The 21585-nt window shown below is 40.6% G+C and overlaps 1 protein-coding gene across 1 annotated transcript in view; it reads left to right on the top strand.

Annotated features, from left to right (window-relative positions):
* Positions 1 to 16180, top strand: part of LOC142662966 (synaptotagmin-15-like) — a 71747-nt gene extending 55567 nt beyond the window's left edge. The window contains exons 7-8 of the mRNA XM_075841259.1: positions 11347 to 11529; positions 15657 to 16180. Coding sequence (XP_075697374.1) covers positions 11347 to 11529; positions 15657 to 15793 — 320 coding nt within the window. The 3' untranslated portion in view covers positions 15794 to 16180. The remainder of the gene's footprint in view (positions 1 to 11346; positions 11530 to 15656) is intronic.
* Positions 16181 to 21585: the final 5405 nt, after the last annotated feature.

Below are 21585 nucleotides of genomic sequence, written 5' to 3'. Positions count from 1 at the left end.
AAACCTTCACCACTGTACAAGGTCCATGCATACAGCATTTATTATAAATACATTTTTATTTTTAGTTTCCTCTTATTGTTCGTTTTCATAAACGGAATCATACATCCTCTGCTCCTATAATTAAAATGCATTTATTCTGTCATTCATCTTTACAGTGTAGGTCATGCATTGATTTAGCTTGGCTTTACCTGTCTACACTGTACCATAGACTGGTTTACTTTGCTATGAGCCATTAACAGCAAGGTGCTTCAATAATTGCCAATTAAATGTTGCTCAGATGGAAGGACCACATGCTAAGACAGAACCGACAATCCGCCACTTATTTAATAAAGCATGCAGCCAGCTCTGGTTTTCATTTATTAGATTGTAATTTGCGTAAGGGCTTAATGGGGAGCAAGCATGTGGTTTGAATTATTATTATTATTATTATTATTATTATTATTATTATATGAATTATTGCCAATTTTACCTTGCATTCACAGTTCTCATTTAAAGTCTTAAGTATATTAAAAAGAAAAATCAAAAAAACAAAAAATTCAAGATTTTTGCAAGTTCCTAAAACATTCTGGCGTAGACGTCGCAAATGCATCAAGTCACAATTTGTGCAAGAAAATAGTGACTTTTGATGCATTTACGCTGCCAATGGCACTTTCCAGAAAAGTGGGTGGGGCTTAACAAAAGGGCATGGCCTGACAAATGCACTATAATTTATGCCATAAACTGGCGTAAATTATTGCGACATAGCAGAATATTTCCCTTTTTAAGGTGCACGGACAGCAAGAGGTGTGCCTAGTTTTAATAAGAGGTGTGCTCCTCTTAAAAAGTTTGCCACATCTCACTCCAGCAATCCTTATAATAAGTCTTAATAAAGGCCCCCCAAGGTCTTGCAGAAATCTTGCAAAGAAAATATGGGTTTCACTCCCTGGTCACCTAGACAAGCTTGCCTAATTTCTAAGGTGTTTTGTTCTTTATATTCTATTTGTTAACCCATTACTGACCAGCCCATTTTAAACCTTAATGATCAAGCAATTTTTAAAGTTTTTCCATCGTCTCATTCCAAGAGCTATAACTTTTTTTTATTTTTGCGTCAACATAGCTGTATAAGGTGTTTTTTATTTTTTTGGTTTTTTTTGCAGGACAAGCTTTTTTGAGGTACCTTGAATTTATTTAACTTTTTTGGGGGGGAATAGAAGAAAATAATTTGCCACACTTTTTGCGTCCTAAATTTACACCGTTTACCGTGTGGTATAAATGACACACTAACTTTATTCAGCTTGTTTTTACGATTGCAATGATACCGAATTTGTATGTTTTACTATTTTTACACCGTAAAAACGACTTTTTTTCAAAATTATTTGTTTTTGTGTCTCCATATATGAAGAGCCATAACTTTTTTTAAAATATTCCGCTGATGCAGTTGTATGAGGGCTTTTTTTTTTTTTGTAGGACGACTTGTAGGTTTTATTGGTACCATTTTGGAGTAGATGCAACTTTTTTATCACTTTTTATCAGATATTTTTTTTTAAGGCAGGATTCGCAGAAAACCGCAATTTTTCCATTGTTTTTCATTTTATTTTTTACAGCGTTCACCATGTGAGTTAAATAATGTAAGAGCTTTATAGTCGTGGTCGTTACGGACGCGGCGATAACAAGTATGTGTAACTTTTTACTTTAATTTTGTTTTTTTTGATAGTAAAGCATTTTGTAAGGGGATAAAGTGGGTTTTTAATAACTTTTTTTTTTTTTCACTTTTTAAAAAAAATTAAATGTTAACTTTTTTTTTTCTTTTACTAGTCCCACTAGGGTACTTTAATATGCGATGTTTAAAACGGACAGGCATCTGCTAGACCATGCCGCTGACATAGCCTAGCAGGCATTCACTACAGGCAGACCTGGGGGCCTTTTATTAGAAGACAAAGACACTCGGCGATCTTATCGCCGGGTGTCGGTGGGAGAGAGAGGGAGGTCACTATTGAGCGCCGCCTCTGAGGGGTTAAACGGGTGAGATCGATACTTATATTGATCTCACCCATTCGAGCAGGGATGCCCCCAGCCCTCAGCTACCTCTGGTAGCTGAGAGCAGGGAGATTTGACGGCTCCCTGCTCTGTTTATTTATCCTGATGCAGTGCCGTGAAAAGGCTTATGCATCAGAATAAAGCCCATTAGTGGCCGCCGTGAAAAGGCATATTGGCGGTCACTTACGGGTTAAGTGACTCTTTATTCAGGTTCACGCCTAAGTTAGTTGGCATTTTGTACAGAATTTTATCTTGTGTCGTATCCACAACAGACCATGTATCTAATAAGTAATTTTACAACAGGGCTGTTTCTAGAGAATTTTATGAATAGAGATCACCTAAAAAAATCAGCTGTTGTGGTTCAGCACTAAACCCCTTCCCTGCATACATTATGTTGAGTGCTGTATACTAAACTATGGAGCTGGCGGAACATGACCATGGGATACCAGAGCTCATCCAGTCAATATGTTTTATATCCTAATACTATCCCTATGGCACCCCTTTGTGACCCCAACTTACCCCACCAATAAAATACACCAAGACATTAGGTTGGATAAATTCGGCCACAGCAGCCATTTATTAACAAAAACATACATAAAATAACAATCCTTTTTGTATAAATAAAAACAATGAGAGGGAAATCCTTGGAGATACAAAAATCTGGTGCCAAACTGCCCACCATATAGTATATTTACCCCCAGCCGTTTCCTCACAGGCTCAGGAGCACCGTTATAAACTGCAGTTGGCTCATAATGCGTGTAAACCACTCCCCGGGACACCACCTAGCAGGAGCCCAAAATAAGCCAGACTACTAAAACATTGTATAATTTGGCAGGGACCATACCCACGATGAATCCCCCCACACCAATTTACTACCAACTCCAAGGACCCCCGATCCGCCACCAAGCCACCGTGACTCCTCTTTCAATACACCAACAGCCATGTACCTGTGAAAAAAAGAACAAAAAACTAACCATACTAAGAAAATTGCATTCTAAAGAATATGGAGGGAGGGCGGGACCAATTACACAGCTAACCTCCTGTTAATTTCCCCCGCTCACTCTATATATCCCCTAACCTCGCCCCTTAAAGCCACCCCCCCTAACTCATACCGAACTCGCCTTCCTACTCCTCCTTCTTAAAAATTAATCCTTTCCTCCCTGTCCCCTGGTCATGCTGGCCTCCCCTGAGGCTTTCATCCTGTGTCCAGCCATTACTTTCCACTTCTCTCCTACTTCTTTGCAGCCATGTCCGTGTGTTTTCTACTTTTCACCGGCACCTGTCAGCGAAACCGCCTCATTCTAACTATATCTTGTTCATACAGTTACTGAATAATATCACCATACAGTGACTAAATATGTTCCCCTGACCTCAACCCTATTGAGAACCTTTGGAGCATCCTCAAGCAAAATATCTATGAGGGTGGGAGGCAGTTCACATCAAAACAGAAGCTCTGGGAGGCTATTCTGACATCCTGCAAAGATATTCAAGCAGAAACTGTCCAAATACTCACAAATTCAATGGATGCAAGAATTGTGAAGGTGATATCAAAGAAGGGATCCTATGTTAACATGGAACCTGGGCTGCTACGTTTTTTTTTTTGATTGAAAGAGCTTTTGATTTCTGTAAATATGACATCCTGATGCTGCAAATTCAACAAATTACCATTTTAGTTCTCTTTACAACCTTTAAAATGTTTTGATCTCTGTTGTGCATAATAATGTGAAACAGTGCATTTTGAGTTTTTTACTTCTAAAAAAAAAAAATCTGTTATCATTAGGAGATTTGTTCAATAAAATTTGCATTATTCTCCAACGGTTGATGGCTTGAAGATTATACTGACTGTCATTTGCATCGACTATTTAGGAAAATCAGCGAAAAATAACATTTGCATAATAATTTGGAATGCAGTGTATACCTGGGGATGGTAGGAACCAGCATTAAACTACTTAAAATCACCCAGGGCAGAATGGGAGGAGTGCAAGATCAAAAAATGGAGGCAGTCACCAACTCCAAACTTTTGGGATTTTTATGTATAGTGTATATGTGATCAGCACATTTCAGCAAAATGAAGCAAAACGTGCATACAAGGCAATACAGTATACAAATTAAGTGAGAGCACTCTGAGAACACTAATGCCACCCAAACACTATAAATAAATAAATATGCATTGCTGCTGAATCTACTTACAATAGTGAGGTTCTTCGTGCTCTATCTACCTCCTTATATACAGTTTACCCTTTACCTAATGCATTCATTCTGATGTGGAAACTTCTTTGAGCCTCTTGTGTTGCAGGCTGCTGTGTTGAAGAGGCAGGGGGTGTTCTTTTATATCAGGGGACGGCAGTCTAACCGCATGCTGCAAACTCTGAAAGGTCCTCTGGTTTCTGACAATAATTATAATATCGAGGAGGCCGATAGCTATGCGACTATAACAGGCCACTTACATTGGAAGCTTTACGGCTAGTAGCCAAGGTTGTCAACCTCCTTTTTTTTTTTTTTTTTTTATGACCACAATCACAGACATACAAAAAACTTTTATGGATTGAAAAACTACAAATTTATGATAAAGATTATAGGTAATAAATGTTTGTCGCTTAGACTACTGATATGAACACAATAGCCGCATTTACTGTAAAAGGGTGATGCTTCCAATCACAATAACCTGTACAAGCTCCTTCAGAAAGCTGCCAAATGTCCTCTCATTTTCTGATTGTTTGTGGATGGTTAGCAGCCTATTTTTTTTTTCATCATTAATGGTTAATACTAGAGGAGCGCGTTCGGAATCAAATACAATACATGATGTTGAATCTAATTATAATCACAATTTAATAATTTCAGCTGCAATTCTCTTCTGTACTAAAATACCCCTTTTCTTGTATACTGTTATCATGCACAAGTTGATGATTTCTGGGACTTTTTATCGCTGGGAACATGATACTTTCTTCTCTTTAGCATTGGATTCAATTTCCTACACAATTCTATGGTTCCAGTTAGTGAATTGGATCTAACAGATGGACACCTGATTAAAGATTATCGCCTCTGCCATAAAGAGGGCACACAGTACATTAAGAAGACCTGATTCACACGAACGTGTTAAATGTCCGTGGGACGGCTGTTGAAACAGCGGCCGTGCCACGGACCTATGTTGTTCAATGTGGCCGTTCACACAGCCGTTGTTTCAACGGACCGTGTGACTGGTCCGTGCCAAAATAGGACATGTCCGTTCTTTTCGCGCATCACGCATCCCTCCATAGACTCATCTATGGGGGATGCGTGACATTGCGTCCCGCAGCGCTGATCACGGATGCAGCTCGAACGCGAAAAGCTGCCATTTTTCATGTCAGAGATGCGCAGCGTTCGTGTGAATCAGGCCTAAGACTGATACCCCATCAAGGTTATAGGTCACCTGTCTGATGCAAATGACAGAACATTGTTGAGTAATTATTTCATGGCATGTTTGATGGACACCTTGGAAATGTCATCAGATTTCTCTCTGTGAAGGTCACAAAGAGCAAATTCATAATGAATGTGATCTTTTCCTTCTGTTAATAATTTCTAGTAAACTACAGTACACATCAATGTAAAGTTGCATGTACCCCAAAATGGTACCAATAATAACTACAGCTTGTCCCGCAAAAAAACAGCCCTCATACCACTACGTCTATGAAAAAATAAAATAAGTTAAGGCTCCCATAAGTCAGGAAATAAAAAATATGCAGTTGTGTAGATCAGAGGGGAACATTTTGTCTGTTTCAAGAGGTGATTTTTCGGGGCCCTAAAATTAGGGAACCAGGAAGGGGGGGCCCAAACATATCTGCTAGAAGCGAGGGCGCCCGTATTATACCAGGATAACACTTCCTAGCAAAATTTCCCTAACTGCAAAGGTGCGGAGTGTGGACCAAAAGGGGATAAGTAAAAACACTGTTTATCAGTGCGACACCGGCCTGTGCAGAAATGATTGCTTCACAGCGTAACACACATCTATGGATCTTTTTATTGTTTACCCCCATTATTTTACCCCCTGACTATGCCGCTGATCTCTGCGCAGCTCACATATGCCACCACATTATAAAGGGAAACACCAGTAATACTCAAACAAAACTACCACCAAGCAAAACCCACGCTTAAAAAGCCAAATGGCGCTCCCACCCATCTGACCCCTACAGCGTGCACAAACAGCAGTTTACTTCCACATATATGGCACTGCTATACCCAGGAGAACCCTTTTAACAATTTTTGGGGTGTGTGTCTTCAGTGGCATAAGCTGGGCACGACATAATTGCCACTGAATTGGCAATTCTGGGGTAAATTTAAATTTTTACTTTGCACCATCCACAGCGCATTTATTTATGGAAAATACCTGTGGGGTGAAAATGCTCACTAAACCCCTTAATAAATGCCTTGAGGGGTGCAGTTTCTAAAATGGGGTCACTTCTGTGGGGTTTCTTTTATTATTTCCCATTTGAGCCTCTGCAATTGTGAACCAATTCTGTGTAAATCGCCAAATTAGGCCTCAATTTCGGATGGTACTCTCTCACTCCTGAGCCCTGTCAAATGTCCAGGCAAAAGATTAGTGCCACATGTAGGATGCTTCTAGAACCTGGAAACACAGCATAATAATTAGAGATCTGTCTTGTTATGGTGGCACAAGCTGGGCACCACATATTGGCATAACTATGGAAAAATCCAATTTTCACTCTGCAATATCGAGTGCACACTAATTTATGTAAAACACCTGCGGGGTTAACATTCTCTCTACACCCCTAGGTGAATACCTCGAGGCGTGTAGTTTCCAAAATGGGGGTCACTTTTGGGGGGTTTCGACTGTTTTGGTCCCACAGGAGTTTTGCAAATGTGACATAGCGAATAGAAATGTTTTACAGCGTTTGCACAAGAAAATCCCCCTTTTTTTTTTTTTTTTTTTTTTATAAAATTATTTTCACCATATTCTGAGAGCCATACTTCTTTTTTTCCTGTTGAAACAGCTGTGGGAGGGCGACATGGGTCGTGTAAACTAAGCGCCAATCGACAAGGCAGCTCATTGATCGGCGCTCGTTTGCTCCTTTCACAAGGAGCTAGTATGGGGACGAGAGCTTGTTACTACGATCGCTTGTCCTCATACATTTCAATCATGTTGGCAGTACATCTACCAGTTTACACAAGGAGATGTGCGGCAGACAACAGTAAAATTTAAGGCATTTAAAATGATACAATCCGCCAATGAACGTGCATTTGTTCGTTCATCGACTGATCGTTGCCCTGTTTACACAGAGCAATTATCGGGAACATGTGAATCTGGCCTAATACCTCCCAATGATCTCGCCTGCTCATGATGGACTGGACATTAAGTGCATGTGGAGGTACAATCACTTATCACGTCTCGCATAGTGATAAAATCTGGCTATACAGAGCTATTCCACTATACAATGAATACTCTTTTGTTTTGTATTTAGTTTCTATATAGCATAATGTAATCATATATGTGGAAAATAAAATTGCCTGTTGGGTAGTTCTATCTGTTCTTCTGTAGTGTTGATACAGAGGAAGTCAAAACATCCCCTATGATGCCAATTATCCTTCTCTTCGAGTAAAACAATTCCTTCTCAATGCCAAGTATCAGAATAAATACCTGGATTAACGACCCATCTTTGTGATCTAGTACCCATACCTCGTAATAGAATTACTCTCTACAAAGGCCTCCAGGCTCCTTTTGAGGGTGAACGCTTATCAAATGACTCCAGCACCTTATGGGTCAGCATGGTTACTTTTCCTCTTGTATTATCTTCTAATGTAGACCTACATTGAAGATGCGTTCATATATTGGTATGTATAATTTTTGTCTACATTTGTATGTTACATCCTATTTTTTCTTACCCTTGTAGACATTGTTTGTTACTTCATGTGCAGGACTTTTTTTGATGTGCGTCTTTTCTTTAGTGTGTCTGTGGACCTTTTTATATCTTACATTTTAATATTCTTCAATAAAATGTATATATTTTATATTTGATACTTTACTATTGCGTTTTTGCATCTTTTTTTTGTTTTTGGTTTCGTCCTTTCAGGGTGAGTTCACACGTAGCGTAAATACTGCAGATTTTCTGCAACATTTTTTTGTTGCAGAAAATCCGCAGTATAATACAGTAGCAGCAGAGTGGATGAGAGTTGAACAAATCTCATCCACACGCAAAGTAAATGATGAGTGTAAAAAAACGCTCAAATTGACCTGCGGTGCGTTTTTTTTTGTTTGTTTTTTTGATCCACCCATGTCTATTGTATTTGCGTAATCGCTGCTTATTTGTTGCTGGTTTTTCCCATTGAATTCAATGGGGAGTTAAAGCTCGCAACAAACAGAAAATGTTTTTTTTGCAACGGAAAAGCAGCGATTCCACCGAAAAAATGCAACTCCCAAAAAAAAGCTAATACTTAACAGAATTCTTCATCCAGCCCGGTTTCCAGGGATTACGTTTCATCCAATGTGACCGCTGCAGCCAATCACAGGCTGCAGCGCTCACATGGGATGAAACGTCATCCCTGGAGGACGGCGGAGGGACGCATCGCCATGGCTACGTTTTAATTTTTTTTTTTTAATTTTATGTGCAGTTTTCCGCAGCGGAAATTCTGTTCCGTTTTTTGGCCAATCATTTGGTGCAGTTTTTCGACCGGAATACCCTGCGGCGCACAGGGTGGATACCCTGTGTGCTTTTAAGCAGAATATCCGTCCTGTGTGAACATAGCCTTAAACTCTGTCAATGAATTTGTCCTGACACCATTTTGTGGCAGAAAGTTCCATAGTCTCACTGCTCTTACAGTAAAGGACCCCTTTTATGATGATGTAGAAACCTCTAGATGAAGTGGATGCCCCTTTTGTTGTAGTTATAGTCTTAGGTATAAATAGATCATGTAGACCTCTCTGTACTAACCTTTTATATATTTATGCATAGTTATTAGGTCATCCCTAAGTCGTTTTTCAAAATGTTAAAAAGGGTTAAAAAACATGGCTGCTGTCTTCCAAAAACAGCACCACACTTGTCAATGGGTTGTGTCTGGTATTGCAGCTCCGCTCCATTGAAGTAAATAACTTTAAAAATACTCCATATGTGGGCCTTGTCTGCTACCTCAACGGAATGTAGGTTTGATGAACATGTGTAATTGACACTACAGATACAATATCCTAAATATCCGAACCACATACTAGTCCCCTAATGTCTATATAGGCCATAATATAATATAAGTATGTTTTGATGTGTAATATGGGACTATAACCACTATTGAAAAAAATACCGCAAACCATGTGTATCCTAGCCAAATGATAGGCTACAGTGGGGAGATGGACTACTTTAGCCAGTAAAAGGGCTGATCATTTAGAGCGCTATACAGAGTATTTACTGATTTGCAGAAAATCTAGATAAAATACAAAAATTCTAAAACTTTTCATTCTTCAGTTTATGCGATTTCCTCCATCTTTCATCTTTATTGCCTGTTAATTCTGGCGTCTGGTTTTAGCTAGATCTGATTATCCATGGAGAAGAGAACTTTGGCGGATTCAGCGGAGGAAGGAAAGAACTGTAATAGAACTTCCTTCCTTTCCAATTCACTTGTAGTACAGGCTGCGTGACTATAGGACACACGCTCTATAAGGGCTGTATGTCTGTCTATGTCTGTTTTTACATTTTTGTGGTTGAATATAAGAATAAATATTGGTTTAGCTTTACTGATGCTCCTACTAAGGGGGTGGTGAATAGAGTAAGGGTATGTGCACACAATAACTGCAATTACGTCTGAAATTATGGAGCTGTTTTCAGTAGAAAACCGCTCCTGAATTTCAGATGTAATTGCATGTACTCGTGTTTTGCGGGACGTATTTTACGGACGTAATTTGGAGCTGTTCTTCATTGGAGTCAATGAAAAACGGCTCCAATTATGTCCCAAGAAGTGTCCTGCACTTCTTTTGACGAGGCTGAATTTTTACGCGCCGTCTTTTGACAACGACACGTAAAATGACAGGTCGTCGGCACAGCACATCGTAAAGCCCATTGAAAGTAATGGGCAGATGTTTGCCGACGTATTGGAGCCGTTTTTTCAGACGTAATTCGAGGCGTAAAACGCCTCCATTACGTCTGAAAATAGGTCGTGTGAACCCAGCCTAAGAGGGCTCTCATTGGGCAATGAAAATGAAGTTCCCTATTGGTTCATGCAGCCATGCCGCCATATGTTGGTACTCCATGGGCTGTCACTTTTTGCTCTTTTCATTTTGTGTAAGAGAAAAAAAACATTGTGGCCCTTTTGGACAGTTCTACCTTCATTGTTTGCTAATATTGCCGTTTTTATGGAGAGTAGAAGCACTGCTCAGGTTCACAGCACCCATGGAAAAGAGATGGGATCACATCTCTACGAGCGCTCCACTGCATCTTTAGAGAATGCATCTATAAGGGCCTGTTCACATCACCGTTGCCCTTCCGTTGAGGGGTTTCGTCGGAGGTTTCCGTTGGGTTAACCCCTCAACGGAAAGACAAACGGAAACCTAAGCTTCCATTTCCCTTAGCATTGATATCAATGGTGACGGAAACCTAGATAATGATTTCCGTCTGCCACCGTTGTGACAGGGTTCCGTTGTTCTTGACGGAACAAATCCTTTCTCCGGTCTGTGCGATGTGAGTGACTTGGTGCAGACAGGCGCGATGACGTCACTACATCGCGCCTGCCTTTGCCAAGCCGCTCACAGCACACTGAGCACAGTGCAGAGGAGGCAAAGGATCCTCCACCCATCGTGGGAACGAGGATAGGTAAGTATTTATGTTGTTTTTCTATTTAGTTACTACATATGGGGGCATTATACTGTGTATGGGAGAGAGGGGGGCATTATACTGTGTATGGGAGGGAGGGGGCATTATGCTGTGTGGAGGGAGGGGGCATTATGCTGTGTGGAGGCAGCTATGGTGAGCATTATACTGTGTGGGGGGAAGCTATGGAGAGCATTATACTGTGTGGGGGCAGCTATGGTGGGCTTTATACTGTGTGGGGGCATCTATGGTGGGCTTTATACTGTGTGGGGGCATCTATGGGGGGCATTATACTGTGTGATGGCAGCTATGGTGGGCTTTATACTGTGTGGGGGCATCTATGGGGGGCATTATACTGTGTGGGGGCAGCTATGGGGAGCATATAGATATATCAGACCACTACATTCCTCTTGCTAACAGGTTTTCTATACTAGTAGATAATATAACTCTGCTATTATGTTTTATGTTTATAACATATGAGGGTCCTTTTGTGTTAATATCTGCAAAAGAAATGTCCAATGTTTTCTTGTTCCTCTCTTTTTTGTAGGCTCAGCGTATGTTAAGTTGTCTCTCATGAATCACAACCGATTTATCAAGAGCAAGAAAACCGCTGTTATTCTTGGCACCCTCAATCCTGTTTATAATGAGACCTTCAGCTTCAAGTTGGAACAGAACGAATTAGATACAGCAAGTCTTAGTCTCTCTATCCTACAAAATACTGAAGGAGACAGTAAGTAACTAAAAGGGACTATCCAGTTGTGCGTTTAAAAATTCTGTATAGGACAGTACCTATCGGTGATGAGTATCTACTTTTTTATTTTCCTCAATCTTGCTGCTTAGCTCCTTTTTAGCTCTGCTTCATTAAGGCAGAGCTGTGATCTGTGACTACAGCTTAGCTACACTGCCTAGAGGTAGTCTGAGTCCCACCCCCTGTCTCCTTATTGGTTAAGCTTTTGCCCTTTCTCTCCTCACTCTAACTCTCCAGATTGGCTGTTGTGTTTAAACAGAAGTCCAACACAAGCCCAGTAGGAAGTCCGTGCAAGGGGAGCTGATTTCCATAATGGCAAGGATAGAATAAACAGACTAGTAAAGCTGTTTTGATATGTTCAGCCAGTAATTTTGTCGGTGTATCGTTGTCTTCACTCTACTGAAAAGATCAGTTAGGTGGACCGTTTCAATCCGGTCCTAGAAAACGCAATGCCCAAAGTACCGCAAAGAACAAGGTCCTATAAAAGAATAAAAAGATAAATACAACACACTGTAGTTTTTTTATGCAATATGACTTATTTTTTCCATAAGCTACAACATGGATGGAAAATACAACAAACCGGAACATGGGAAATAGAATTGCCTCTCCACCTGTTTATCTAACCTTCACCTGTCCCGTAGCATTTCTCTCATTTGTTAAACATGTTGCTATCCGAGCGCACTGCAGGCCTTCGTAACATTGTCTGGAGTTCAGCACAATTTGTTTACATCATATCAGAAACACATTGGGGACAAATAACCATCTAAATTGAACAAATATTAATAGCTGCTTTCTAAATAAAGAGATTGTCCGGGTTTAGACTATAGGGTCTGCTTTTTATCCAGAAACCATGCTACTTATCATAGCCTGTGACTGTTATTGCAGGACGTAGGCCCCAATACCAGATACAGCTCATGGACAACAGTGGCGCTCTTTCTGAAAAAAAAAAAAAAAAAGCAGACCCTATTTCTGATTCCAACCAATTCCTTTTAATCTGTTACTAAAAAAAACTGAAGTAGACCAATATCACTAAAGTTCTGACAGGGGTGGCACCGTGCTCACTCTGGAAAATAACCAGATTTACCTTTTAGTAGTCTTTTAAGGCTGCATGGTAACTGTAATTTTGGCCATATTGGTTGACGCTCCATTTTTAGAATTAAGAAATGGCTGATTTAAAATTTTACAACCTATCAGACCAAATTTTTCAGTGTCTTATATTTACTTAGATTTATTTTTTTTGAGAGAGAAATGCTCTTTAACCCCTTAAAGAGGACCTTTCACCAGCCCGTACATGTGCCGCTGAGTGCACCATGTGATCGGCAGGGCTGTACATACCCTGTCTCCGTTTAAACGGTTTCTTCAGCGCTTGGCAGAGCAGGACGACGAGACTTTTTGATCTGAGAGAGATCACACAGCACATGCCGCTCGGATACTGTCTGTAGCTGATTGGACAGTGTTGGTGCGCTAAGTATCACCCCCCTGCAATTTACAATAAAAGAAACGCCACAATGACCGTTCAGGGAGTTATTTACATATCTGGCTCCAAATATAATGACACCGATATCTAAATAACGGAGGAGGATAGATTTTTTTTTTATTTTATTTTTTTAAATTGACACAAGGTTTGTGCAGTCCTGCCTATTACATGGTGAACTCCGCTGCACGTGTATGGGCAGGTGAAAGGTTCTCTTTTTAAAGAGGCCCTGTCACCGCATTATAAGTGGCCTATACTGTACATAATGTGATCGGCGCTGTAATGTAGATTACAGCAGTGGTTTTTATTTAGAAAAACAATCTATTTTCACCAAGTTCTGACCTGTGTTAGCTTTATGCTAATGTCTTTCTTAATAGACAACTGGGCGTGGTTTACTTTTGACCAAGTGGGCATTGTGGAGAGCTTACCAATCAGCGTCATACACTTGTTTCCATTCATTTGCTCTGCACATAGTGATCTAGCTAGATCACTATGTGCAGTCACATACACACACATTAACGTTACTGAAGTGTCCTGACCGTAAATAGTCCCGGTTGGACGCGATGTCTATTCACAAATCCGACACTTCGGTAACGTTTGTGTGTGACTTACAACAGATCACATGGTGCTGTCAATTACAGCGAGATCTCGCGAGATTACACTTGCTGTGCTGTAAATCACACACAAAGGTTACCGAAATGTCGGGATTGTGAATAGACATCCCGTCCTGGTTGGACGCGATGTCTATTTACTGTCCGAACACTTCAGTAACTTTAATGTGTGTGTATGTGACTGCACATAGTGATCTTGCTAGATCACTATGTGCAGAGTAAATGAATGGAGAGAAGTGTAGGACGCTGATTGGTCAGCGTCATACACTTCTCTCCACAATGCCCACTTGGTCAAAAGTAAAACACGCCCAGTTGTCTATTAAGAAAGTCATTAGAATAAAGCTAAAACAGGTCAGAACTTGGTAAAAATAGATCGTTTTTCTAAATAAAAAACACTGCTGTCACCTACATTTCAGCGCCGATCACATTATGTACAAGATAGGCCACTTATAATGTGGTGACAGAACCTCTTTAAATACCATGCCTATTTTGGTGTAGAGACCTGCAGGAATATTTAAGCTTTTGCATCACCACACTCAGAGAGCCAGAACTTTTTTTTTTTTTTTTTTTTTCCTTCGACAAAGCCACATGAGGGCTTTTTTTTTGCAGGGGGCAAAATATAATCAGCAAATCCTACTTAGTTTTTTGTGTTTTAAATTGACACCATTCAGTGTAAATAACCTTTTTCTATGGGTCTGTATGATTAAGGCTATACCAACTAGGTATAGTTTTGGTTTTTTTTTGTTTTATCACTTTTGCACTACAAAAACCTTTTTCTGCAAGTTCGTTTTTGCATCGCTGCATTAAAGGAGCCCCTTTGTTAGGCCATCAGCTATGGAAGCCCATCGACAGCAAGGGATCAAGTTTGCAGGCTGCCAATCGATGACAAGGGAACCCCCCCTCCCTCTGTCAAACCACTTAAAATGCTGCGTTTGCTATTGACCATGGAATTTAAGGGCTTAAATGGCCAGGATCAAAGTTATCTCTGATCCCGGCCGTTCCAGCAGGAGCCAGGCTGTGAGTCAATGCTGTGAGTCAACGTGGGGTTTGCTCGGGCACTGCTCCTGTGCCCGTGCAATCACCATGACTTAATTGTGCATTATGGTGGCTTAATGTAAGCCATACCATGGCGTATGGTTATGTCATGGTGGATTAAGGGGTTAAGCTTCAGTCATGCTGGGAAGGTTTAATAAACTAAATGTTTCCCAAGACAAATATTTGTACACTACATATCAGAGCAGAGAATTAGGCTTCTAAAACTCAATTAGATGCCAGTTAGTGCCATCTGGAGACTCTGTCAGCTGCGTAATTGAGGGAGGGGGAATGAAAAATAAATCTCAAACCACTATTTGTAAGCATTCAAATAATTTGACTGAAAAGATGAGATTATTGGTCTCATTAATTTCATACTAAAGCTTCTAAAAATGTAATTGTTTTGGAATTTGGACTCTAACATTAGACTCCAAATAGGTATTTTTTATTTTTTTATTTTTTTTTAATGGTTTTTAGACCTAAGGAACCTTGTTAATCCCCAATATTTAAATGCAAGTACCAGTGACTTCACAGTAAATTAACTTTTTTTAAAGGGGGTTCTCGTACCGTAGGACATGCTATACTTAACTGATCGGTGGGGCTCCAAATGTCAGGACACTCATTCTTAGAATGAAGGGTCACTGCACTAGCTAAGTTCTGCAGCTCCTGCGTTATAGTCTGGACAGCGACGTTGTCCGCCACTCAACGTGTAGGGAACTGCAACACGACCCTAATCACTTAAATGGAACTATGTTGCAATTCCTTACAGAGAATGGCTGAGAGTGCTGCTGTGAAGGAAAAAAAAGCTGAAGGGAACTGGGTCCCTTTGTTATCCAGATTGGTAAATGGCCCAGATGTTGAACCCCCAGTGATCTGAATATTCTGGCATATTCTAGTGATATGTCATAACATTCTATGATAGGTATAGCCCTTTAATTTTATATATACTTATGTATGCAAAAATGAAGTATCACTATCTCTTTCGCATTTAGAAAGTAACTCACTCGGACGTGTTGTGGTTGGACCATTCATGTACACAAGAGGGCGAGAGCTTGAACACTGGAATGAAATGCTCAATAAACCCAAAGAGTTGGTGAAGAGATGGCATGCCCTGAGCGTTGGCACCTGATGTGTATGAACCAATCAATAAGAAGATATATTCAGCAGTGATGGAAAGAAGAGCTTCGATGTAAAGAACACTGGAACAGCTGAGGAGACAGGTTTATTTTCATGAATGGATTTATTTCCCACCATGTTTAGCTTTAGATCAGGTTCATTCTACCAGACTGGGCACAGAGAATGTTCATTTAGAAGGAAATCTTTTAGATGAAATAGACTGAGTGATGTCAACTTGACTGCCATGTCTTCGACATTAATTTATATAATCTGGAAAGAGAACACAATGCGTAATTCAACAATGATGGGGATTATCCGACTACATAAACATAGTTGAAATAGTGAAAAGCTGTTCATAATATTTTAGCCTAATTTAAATTATAATACGTCATTGTCAAAATAATACATTGCTGTATAGTATTCCTATAGAGATAGACAGGTGTGTGTGTGTATGTGTGTGTGTGTGTATATATATATATATATATATTACACACACAATGCTTATCAAATCGTATGTTCAACTAGGACACCCATGGAGACTGAATATTTTTTTTTAATATGCTGTGTAAAGGAAAAGAGTGGCCACTAGGGTGTTGTGTGCAACCATGTGTCCAGCAGACTGGTTTATATCCCGTGCCAGCTATTATAAGTTGTGTGTTATGTTTGTTTTGTCATTTTTCTTATCAGATGAGATGTACTGATGACAAAAAAGATGACCCAAACGCTTTAAAGAAATGAACACTGGATTCCTTAAGGCCTCATGCACACGAGCGTGAATCACGTCCGTGTGACGGCTGTTAAAACAACGACCATCACACGGACTCATGCCATTCACACAGCCGTTGTTTCAACGGAGCATGTGAACGCACCATTGAAAAATAGGACCTGTCCTATTTTACTGTCATGCATCCCTCCATAGACTGTAGTCTGTGGAGGATCCGTGACAACACGTCCCACGCGGGTCCAACTCGGATGTAGAAAACTGCAGTTTTTGACGTCCGAGGTGTGCTACGCTCGTGTGAAGGAGCCCTAAAGGGAATCTGTCATCAGAAAATATTCTTTTGTTTAAATTAACTTTTTTTTGTTTGTTTTAAAGATTTGTTGTTTGACCTTTTCCAAGTTACTATGTATAAAAAAACAAAAACTGAAGTCTTGCAATTTTTACACTGGCCACTGAAGCCTTACGTGGTTGACACTTCCTGTTCTGTGTATGACAACTCTCAGCAGTCAAAGGGCAGGATTACAATAAAAAGTAAGGGTGCAGTTGGCGTTGCAGAAATTTCTGCGACTGAAAATCTGTTTCACTTAACTGAACGAAACTTGCAGAAATCCATGCACCTGCTGCAGAAACAACCAAATTCAGATGAATGGAACTGATTTTCAGCCGCAGAAATTTCTGCAACAAAATCTGCTGCGTGTGACTGCACCTACACACCGATATTATAACTCTCAAGGTAGGTAACACAGGATCACACTATAGGCAATGGGAACAGATCCACCTCCCTCCACAGCCCCAATATACTGAAAGATCTTTTCTTCTTTCCTAAATTTCTGATGCCAATATTTGAACTACTAACATAGGAATGTATTATCAAACTGCCATGTGTGTTTACTAGTATAAATATATTGGACGGATATTACAGAGAAAAAAAAATCAGATGCAGATTATTGTTCAGAAGCATAATTTTAGTTTTTACCAGTCACATTACAAGTATCACTCACAATGGTTCTATTGGTTGATTATTCTTTTGGTCTGTGATCAGTTTGAGCATTAGTCAAAAGAAGATACAAATTTGCGGTTATTTCTTACCAGTTTGAGCATTAGGACACGTTCAGAAGTGGCAGATAGGCCGCAGTGGAAAGACTATTTTTTTTTCTCCTTTGATTCCTATAGCTTCTTAGTTTTACTTAGTGCAGACGTTGTGAAAAATAACGATGCAGAAACTAGGTTGCGGTGCGGAATTTACGTTCTGCGGCATGCACAATCTGTTGTGGAGAAGCTGCAAATTTTCACTACGGATTTCAGCCTCTGCAATGCAAAGCCTGAAATCTGCGCCGTGTCTGCTGTGAAATCTGCCACGTCTAGACGACCAGCCAAATATGCAAGTTTTTCTGCAGATTTGTTGCGCAATTACTTCCAATTTGAAGCAAAATCTGCAGCGGAAAATTTCTGCCACGTCTGAATGTGCTCTTAGTCTAATTATTCTGTATTTGCTCTTGATCTGTATATAAATTCATAACATCTGTTAAAAATTGCAATGGGATGGTGCAATTTTGCTACAATACACCAAATACTGACAATTTGTTCTTATTCTGCTATCAGTAGAAACCATACCAAGTTATCAGGTACCCCCAAGCTTCATTTTCATGTGGCATTTTCCCCCAGATGTTCTGTAGTGGGACCCATATCCGCACCAATGTGTATATTGCAACTAAAAACAAAGAACACTTTAGGTCTAGTTTATCCTTGGACCTTAGAATTATTTTCTTTCTTGCGCAAGATAAATGCTGGTTCTCCATTCCACCCTTCCATTAGCCTCCGGGTGAGTCATGCTACTCAGGTACTGACAATCAACCACAGCCTGATCCTACTGATTCAATGCACAATTACCAGTTCACCATGTACTAACACCAGTTGGTAAACTTGTAACCGCTCTATTGGTGACCAGAAAAGAGTTAAGTGATCCCTCTCCTACTCCAATACCTGGAGTGAGAACAAAAGAAACATCTTGCTCCACTATCACACTAACCATCTGCAAATCGCTCTCCCCTCAATATGGTTTCCACAAATATTCGAAAGCGAATATGCAAAAGGGATATCTGCTCTCCAAGTGTAATGTCCGTGGCTGCGGGCTGTCCGCTCCAATCCCCTCCTGACAGCCGCAGCCACGAGTCGGCAAGCGCTGGCCCCAGCCTCCTCCTCCGTTTCTTCCTGGCACGAGGGTCTGGCTGTCTTCCAGGAATATCCGACGAAGGGTGCCATCATGCAAATTTGCTCCCACGTTTCCTCGGACCATTCGAGATCCTACAGCAGATCAACCCTGTCGCCTAGAAGCTTCGGCTGCCTCCTACCCTCAAGATCCCCAACTCCTTCCATGTCTCCCTCCTGAAGCCGGTGGTTATGAACCACTACACCAGGACTCCTAGCCCTGTGGTTGCCTCCAGCGGCCCTTCAGATACCTTTTGAGGTTCAGGAGATCCTGGACACCAAAAAAGTGAGAGGAAAGACCTTTTATTTGGTGGATTGGAGGGGGTTTGGTCCTGAAGAAAGGTCTTGGGAGTCAGAGGAGAACCTCAATGCTCCTACTCTTCTGAAGAAGTTTATCTCTTGCTCTGGTCCCAAGAAGAGGGGGGATACTGTAATGTTCATGGCTGCGGGCTGTCCGCTCCAACCCCCTCCTGACAGCCGCAGCCACGAGTGAGCAAGAGCTGGCCCCAGCCTCCTCCTCAGTAGACACCAGCGCCCGCTTCCACTCACCTCAGCCGGATCCCGTAGGGTGCGCGTGCACGCTCATGCCCGCTCTTAAAGGGGCAGTGCGCATACCGAACTTTTGATGAACTTTGACCCGTGAGTACCCTGGACTATAAGAGGGGTCCAGCCCCCTGCTTATATGCCGGAGCGTTGTTGATGTTTCCTAGTTTGTCTATGTGATAGCCTCCTAGTGTGTTCCTGTTTCCTGTACCTGTTCCAGTTCCTGTTTCTGTTCCTTGCATTCCATACCATCCTGGTCGAGCACTGTGTTAAATTCATGTCGTGCTGTATTCCACGTCTGACCTGCGTCACCTTGCCTGCTGCCTAGTCCAAGCCGAGCCTGCCCTACTGCTGTCTGAGCTGCCACAGGTATACGAACTATAGACATTCACCTGCGCCCTGTTGGCCAGCTGCCTTACCGCCGAGGCGGTACGGCCCAGTGCGTCCACAGACCCTTCGTGACACCAGGTTTTGATAATGATGCTCCTGTACAGCCTACTGGTTCATTTTTCTTGTCTCCAGTCCCTTTACCATTAGTTGTCACTGCAAGTTTCAGCACATTGGGAAATCATGAACACTAAAAAAAAGTCAGCATTTAATTCAAATTTCTCAAATTTTCAGTCTATATTACAAATATCTGATATTAATCAAATAATTCCAATCTATTTTTTGGGTATATTTTTCAAACTCTTTATTTGAAAAGAAATAGACATGAGAAAAAAGTGCATTCTCCCACATGCGGGAGCAGGTTTGGCTTCGCAGAGCCATAATATCAAGAGCAAAGAAACCGTTTAATGTGAAGTGAAAGATAACCATATGAGCACATTTATTTCGATGTACTATTGAATAATCATGTCCAGTTAACAAAATATAGGATTCTAGTATAATACATAAAAGTAAACTCTTTAAACCACAGTGCAGTCCACTGTATAAGATGTGCTAATACCAATATGGGTTTATGTATAGCCTTATGAAATAGGCTTCCCAAAGGACGTCACCTCAGGACCAGTCTGACCATTAAGTGTTATACTTTCGGAGCTTATTTTCCAAGATACCAACAAATCTTTCAAACTGATGTAAGTCTTTAATTTTATTAAGTGTCCTCAAAAATTGAATAGTTGGGGATTTCCAGTTTATGGCTATGGTACATTTAGTGGCCAAGAATCAATTTTATGAAGTGGCAATAGTAAAATTATACCTAGAGATGATATATAGTAGACAAGAATCTTTTCTGCATTACAATGCACTGCCATAAACCTTCACACAAGATGTATAGTAGACAGAGTTATCTAAAACGTGTGGGGGTTTCCTATTTTCACTAAACTGATTCGTTTGGAGCTCTCAAGAAAATCCCTCTTACCGATTTGGTCACTGTGTACAAGTATGTCCCTTCGGACCAGTTTAAAGTATAGTTTCGTCTAAAGTTGACTAATTTATCAAATGAATTGGAGACCATATGTAGAAGTAAAGTAATTGAACTGGTACCTGTGGTACTTTGGCCACCTCTTCATGCCCTCTTTGCAAGTGACTTGGGTGTTTTCATATAAAGAGGAACCTCTGTGATTGCTGATGACTGTCCATACATTGGTTTCTATATAGTGACACTTGGTTATTTCGGTTGATCACTGTTATATGCTGCTAGGCGTTTCTAGTGTTGTTTGCATCGTTCAGGATTATAAAAAGAAAGTTGCCACATTTAATACGACTCTCTCTAATTTTCTTCTATTCCCTATTTTTGTTTGGCTTCTTCTAGCCTTTCCTCAATCTTTTTTGTTTTTATCCTGATCCTTTTTTCTTTGTTAACATCTTATTATCCAGAATATCTTTACTGTACAAATCTGGTATCAATATTATTTGCCTCAGACTTTTATTAAGGGAGTTATCCGGGTAATAAAAATTGATGGCCAATCCTCAGAATAGGCCATCGATATTAGATCAGAGTGGATCTGACTCTTGGCGCCCCTGCCGATCAGCTGTTTGAAGGGGCTGCGGCTCTTGTACGAGCGCTGCAGTCTGTTCATTGTTTACATGGTTCTCCTCTACGTTCGTACGTTCACACACCGTTACTTTTGTAGCAGCCGTGCAAGGTTTTACACCACTGTCCAATTCACTTGAAGGAGCGTGTAAACAATGATGAGCGCCGCAGCCCCTTCAAAGAGCTGATCGGCAGGGGTGCCAACAGTGAGACCTCAACCAATCTAATACGGATAGCCTATCCTGAGGGTAGGCCATTAATTTTTAGAACTCTGATAGCCCCTTTAAATATTTAGCTTATTAACGCTATGTAGTAAGTAATGACATGTTTTTGGCCATGTATCATTTGTATATCATTA

Source organism: Rhinoderma darwinii, chromosome 11 (genome assembly GCF_050947455.1).
Source record: "Rhinoderma darwinii isolate aRhiDar2 chromosome 11, aRhiDar2.hap1, whole genome shotgun sequence".
NCBI classification, from domain to species: Eukaryota; Metazoa; Chordata; class Amphibia; order Anura; family Rhinodermatidae; genus Rhinoderma; species Rhinoderma darwinii.
The sequence above is the reverse complement of the archived record's forward strand: the minus strand, read 5'-3'. Positions and strand labels throughout refer to the sequence as shown.